At 28.5% G+C, this 6,527-nt stretch overlaps 1 protein-coding gene across 1 annotated transcript; it reads left to right on the top strand.

The window, feature by feature from the left end:
• Position 1: 1 nt before the first annotated feature.
• LOC100571856 lies at positions 2–4,345 on the top strand. Its single transcript, XM_003248818.3, has 7 exons — positions 2–64; positions 419–791; positions 1,983–2,084; positions 2,963–3,100; positions 3,307–3,390; positions 3,451–3,607; positions 3,719–4,345. Exons 1-7 carry the CDS (start codon positions 2–4, stop codon positions 3,852–3,854), a joined length of 1,053 nt encoding a protein of 350 aa, XP_003248866.1. The 3' UTR covers positions 3,855–4,345.
• The last annotated feature ends 2,182 nt before the right edge of the window (positions 4,346–6,527 follow it).

Raw genomic sequence — 6,527 nt, 5'->3', positions numbered from 1 at the left:
CATGACCGGTGGCTGGATGACGATGGTCATGGCCATATTCAGTTACATAGGTGACGTATCTTCGGTGAGTTCAAAAACCAAAGGTGGACATCGCGACTATATAGTCGATTCGATACGTTGATAATTATTGTATGGTTATACAACTATTGTCCACAACTTTCTAACAGAATCCGATCTTATCGTGTATTCTTTTTTAAATAACGATACTGCGCGGTTGAAATATTTGGAAATTGGTGAATATTTTAATTCCTAGCTGAGTAAAAAAAAAATTAAAGTTTTGTATAATAGTTTTAACATATTTCAAGCGTTAAACAAATATTAACGTTGTCCGGTGTACAAAATTGAAATAAATACGTTTTCGATTTGCAGATTTATACAGATTTTTCCCAACAGTGTCTAATTTTCGTTGGCTTTTCAGGTAAAATACCGTACGCTAAGGATTGGAATAGCGAACGTTTTTTACTCCGTAGCCGTCCCCATCGGCACCGCATTGTCGGGTGTATTGTTCCGAGGACTAGGATTTTACGGTGTGTACACCATAGCCATAGTGATGTACGCATTTACGATTTCATACGGCTGGATATTTATCAAAGAACCAAAACCAGAGACATGTTTAGAAAGCAAAGAACCACCAAAGTCCATGTCTTGTTTTTATTTGATCGAAGATTTTTTTAGCCTGAGCAATATCAAGGAGGCCATTCGAGTGACGTTCAAGGAAGGACAGCACAACAGAAGGTTAAGGATCATTTCCTTGTTAGTTGTCGTCATTGTCGTAATGGGTCCTTTGTATGGTTCGTAAATTAAAATATAAATATATTTAATATTATCATTTATTTTATCAAATATTTTTAAATATCATAGAATGTTACATAATTTAAATTCAACGTATAATAAATATTATACTTTATATATTATTATGTTAGAAATTAATATCATTGACGCTTTATAATCTAACTATATTCATTATATATTATAAATTAACGACTTCTCTCCTGTCAATTAAGTCCCCCACGTATAAACTCTATCCTCGCGACGCTTCGAAGCTGACCAACGATTAATTAATATTCTTTTAAATGGGTCTTTGGATACACTAGATCTTCTCTCGAGAATCCTCTTTACAGTTCCATCGTACACTAGGTACCCTCAATCTGCAGCTCCTTTTCGTTATCTCTAGTCACACCAACTCGTACAGACATAACCATCTGTTGAATTTAAAAATCGAAGTAACTCAATTAGTTTTCTGCCCCTTTATAACTGCTGTTTAGCGTGCAAGTATATTGTTAATAAAATAAAATAAATATTACAGTCATTATACTACTCCTTTAGATTTTTTTTCAACGTAGATACCTACATTAAATACATTTTATGCGTATTATATTTTAACAAAGAATATATTGTTGGAAAAACACTATCACTACATTTCAATTCGTTGAATTAGGTACTGTAAAAATCTACACTTATTATAGGCTACTACCCCTCACAACCTCTAATATGTATACGAATAATTTATTATAACGGCCTATGATAAACGTTACGTTTATGTGTTGGTGTGTTATGAGAATTTTTCTTAACTCTTAAGTACTAACTTTATTTTGTATAAATAACATAACATGAAATTTTACATAACTTATTATTGCAGTTATTAATTATTATTATACCATTAAATATTAATAATATCCAGAACCCCCTCATCAAATTTTGAGCTCCTGTACTAAATTTTTTTGCAGACCCTATAAAATATTACTTAATATAAAATGAGTATTCCAATCAAAATTTCAAAAATTACAAATTCATTTCAACTGGCTCCTAAAGTAGCTAGGCATCTGAACTCCAGGTCCAACAGCCCCCCCCCCCTTGTGGGGCCCTGATAATACTGTCCATATGTATTTTATTACTTCATATAATCAAACTGAATACAACTGTGAGATATTGTGATTGTAATACAGTATGCAACTCGATTTAATGGATTTTTTTATTTTTAGGGGAAATGTCAATGATGTACATGTTTACACGATTAAAATTCAATTGGAATGAAATTGACTTCAGTTTGTTTTCCACATATGCTATGGTTACCAATCTTATAGGTTTGCAGTGTTATAAAAAATACTATTTTTGTAATGTATTAAAGTATCAGGTACTCAAAACTTTTAAAAGAGTATTTTAAATACTATTTATTTTTATCAAATACTATATTGTTATGTTAATAATTAGGTACGATACGGTTGCAGATACGGGTTTTTTCATACTTTTACTAATTTTAAATATAAATAAAGTTCTGTATGCGGGTTATATCAACTAAATTTAAATTATTTACAAAATACAGTAGAACCTCGGTATCTCGAAGCCTCAAGAAACCAAAAAAATTAATTCGACATTTCGAAACTTCAAGTTACCGAGGTAATTTAAAATAATATTATGTGAATGAATTAGAACTGCAAAAAAAATTCGATGCACAGAAACTTCGATGTACGGAGTTTGAGATACCTAGGTTCCACTGTAGTAGGTGATAGTTAACATTTTTAAATAGTTATCAAGGTGAACACATTTTATTATGAAAGTTTTATTATTTAATATAAATTATTTAAATGATAATTTATGTATTTAATCATATAAATGCTGATTACGTTTTAAAAATATGGCTTGCTCAAAATGAATATCATTTATATTAATAGTTTTTTTTTCTTTAAATTAAAACTGAACTGCGCAGCAACACTAAATAATATTTTTTCTCCACAGATGCATTACTAGGAATACAATTAAAATTCACTCAAATACAGTGAAATACTTCTAGACACTTCTAGTATTTAGATACAATATACTTACAATATACCTATTTACCTTAACTCAAATACTTAACACCACTGTATAATATGTTTGTAATAATTTACCAACGGATTATTGGTTTTGTGGTGTTAATAATTACTGTATAGTTTTGACTATAATTTTTATTTTCATCATTTAGGTACGATGTTTTCAGTTGGTGTGTTCAGTCACAAGTTGGGAATCGACGACGCCTTAATTGGAGTAATGTCGTGTATGAGCAAAATATTAGCAGGATTTGTTTATGCGTTTGCCCCTACTGCTTTCATATTTTACTTAGGTGAGTTATATAAATTATAATACTTGTAATTGAATATCTAGATTAGTGTATTTATTTTTATTTAATCATAGAATATTTACTATGAATAATCTACAAAACGTAGGAAAATGTTTAATTTATAAAATTCACTATAGTCTAATGATGTATTATGTAATACTTGTCATATTAATAATATGAAACATAATATTAACATAATATGTTCACAGCACCACTTGTGGAAATCATAAACGGTACATCGTTTATTGCTATGAGATCAATTATTTCCAAGCTCGTGCCGTCCGATGAGTTAGGTAGGCATGGGCAGTTTTAAATCACAAATTATCGTGTTAATCGTACTGAAAATATTTCAGGCAAGGTGAATTCAATATTTGGCGTTTGTGAAGCTTTGGTACCATTGATTTATGGACCTATGTACAGTTCTGTGTACAAACACACATTAAAGACATTTCCTGGAGCGTTTTTTTTACTCGGTGGCTTGTTAACGGCTCCAGCAGCGATTATATTCCTGTAAGTATATCGTACAAGTGATGTAGGTTATAATATTATCATGCACAATAATATGATAAATTCGTCGTAATATACATTCACCTATTCGCATGTTGAATTAAATTTTAATAGATGGATGTACAACGAACATCTAAAGGAACGGCGAGTAAAAGAGTCGATGGCCAGAAGCGGGGTGGAAAATTCGGAAGAAACACTGCAAAAAGAGAATAGTTTGGACATCAGGTTATCCTCACAAAACATTGATTAAATAATCTCATTAAGCAGACAAACACAGCCTTTCATGATTTCGAGGCTATTATATGGTGTTGAATGTTGGACAATAAAGTACCTATTTTAAACGGCACACGGATTAAGCGATGCAAATAAGCAAAATGGCCAATATTATTCACCGATAAGGCGTTTTTATTTTTTTGTACTCCTATTTATACGTCATTATTTTTAAGATATTAAAATATTTTGTATCATTTTTAAATATGTTAAGGCGTTTGTGAAAACTAATTGCTGAACAGTTTATGAAAAATGCATTTACATTATGATACATCCGTGATTTGTATACCATAACCATAATGTTTAAATTCAATTACCTATTTTACCTACTTATACAATTAACGTATATGAAAAACATATAGGTACAGTGATCAAGGATTTACATAAAACGTAGATTTCATGTAATTTGTCATACAATAAAATAGATCTAGATGAACAGAATTGCCAAAGAATGAGGAGTGATTTAAAAAATAAAAATAAAAAACAAGTCAAATTATTTTACACTTTTCTGAAAATATCTTATTCAATTGTTGAAAAAAAATATATTTTTGCCCAACCGCATTGATTTCCTGGCCCTGAATTATAGTTCTAAGTGTGGACAGTATATGTCAATTATTACTATAATGATGATAATAATAATTTATTATATTATTATATTTATTTATACATTGACATTTGAAGGTTTAAAGTGCATTATTACAGTCTAAGTTAGATATATACGCATGCATATTCATGACAAATAATTGACAATACTATTATATATACAATATATAGGCATTGTTTATTATTTAAGTTTTACAATTGAATCTTAAAGTGTAATTTTCCTTACACAACACTACAGTCATCTGTAAAATGTACTCTATTATTTATATGACCTTTTAAATGGGGGGGGGGGATCGTTATATAGTTATAGATACACACTTGTAAATAAATTATTTAAATATTTTCATTTCGATCGAGCACATAATATCCAGGAGAAGGGTCCACGGGGTCTGGATTATATCAAAATTTTTTTAAGTACCTACCTAAGTAGAATCATATCATAATCTTTGGTGACAAAAAAAAAAAAAATTAAATTGCAATTAAATACGTGTTACTGCTATACAACGTATTAATTATAACTAAATTACAAAAATATTATATTCAATTTAGTTGGAAATTGAATATAAATAAAGACAATGAACAATTGTGTTTAGACTTTATAGACTATAGTACCTATATATTACCTTACCCAAAATAAAATCATGTCTACCGTATGGTTACGGTACACATTTTTTTTTGTCATGTTTGAATTTAATAGTCGAACATTTATGCTATATTGTGTTGTAAGTACTGCTTGTAGCATCCATACCTATAATTCATATAGGTAATCAGAATATATGTATACTTAGATGATATTGTAAGCATTTATACCAACTCTGTATTCCAAGTATTTACATGCCGTTCACACAAAATAAAGCTCATGGATAATCTTGAATCCAAATAACTTTGAATGTAAATTCAATAATGTAAAATTATGATACAATAGATATTAAAGCATTTTCAACACATTTTTGATTAAAATCAATGGCAGGAAAATATAAAAGTTAGTTTATGGGAGTCATGTATATTATACATAATATTTTTGGTATATAATATATAGGTAGGTAATATATTTGTAATAATATATATGTGGGTACTGACAGTCCTGTAAAGAATATTTTTAAAAAGTACTTGAGTAAATACTCAAATACATTTTTTTTTAAGTATTTAAGATACTACTCAAATACTTTAATTGTTAAGTATTTCAAATACTATACTCAAATATTTTTCAAATACTTTTGGTTTTTAAAGTGGGTTTCTAATTATCGTAATATAAACACGTAGGTAGTAGGTAATCTAATAGTTATCTTATAATTTCAAAGGGAATATTGTTATTCAAAATTCAATAACTTTTTTTAGAAATCTAGTTTTCACAAACCTTTGGGCTTCGGCTAACACAGAAATAGAGAATATTCAATAAAATTATTATTCCATTATTGTAGTTGACAATAATATTTTCCCAACCAATTATTTCGAATAAAAATAAAATGTTCGAAATAAAAAACCAAAGTATTCAATACCAAAAAGTATTTAATACAAAAAAAAGTATTTAAAATACCATTCAAAATACTTCATGCTGAAAGTATTTAAAAAGTTATTCAATACTTAAAAAAGTATTTGAATACTTTTACTCAAATACTTTTACTTAAATACTTTACAGGACTGGGTACTGGGTACCTGTAAATCATATTAATATATGAATATTATGTTTTATTTTTATTTTTTATCTCAATATTTGGAGATATTTTATTATACTTTTTGACTTAGAAAAATCTTAAGAGGTATTTTTTACTATTTTACTGTGACACAAAATACAAGTACACGTTCATCTTGGTTGGGGTATGGTAAATAAGTCAAGTATCTAACTCACGAATAACGAACTGTGGAGTTGGAAATTGTAAAGGTAATGACTTTATACAATGTTTTAAGGTTTCTTTGAACTGTCATGCAAAAATCGGATCAAGTGAATACTATTTAGTACCTACGTAGGTATCATTAATACTACGAATATAAATATATTAAAATGTTTTTTTACGATATCTATAATAACCCAGTTATAAATCATATTAGA

This window comes from Acyrthosiphon pisum, chromosome A1 (assembly GCF_005508785.2).
Source record: "Acyrthosiphon pisum isolate AL4f chromosome A1, pea_aphid_22Mar2018_4r6ur, whole genome shotgun sequence".
Classification (NCBI taxonomy): Eukaryota; Metazoa; Arthropoda; class Insecta; order Hemiptera; family Aphididae; genus Acyrthosiphon; species Acyrthosiphon pisum.
This window is presented reverse-complemented; position numbering and strand designations above follow the sequence as displayed.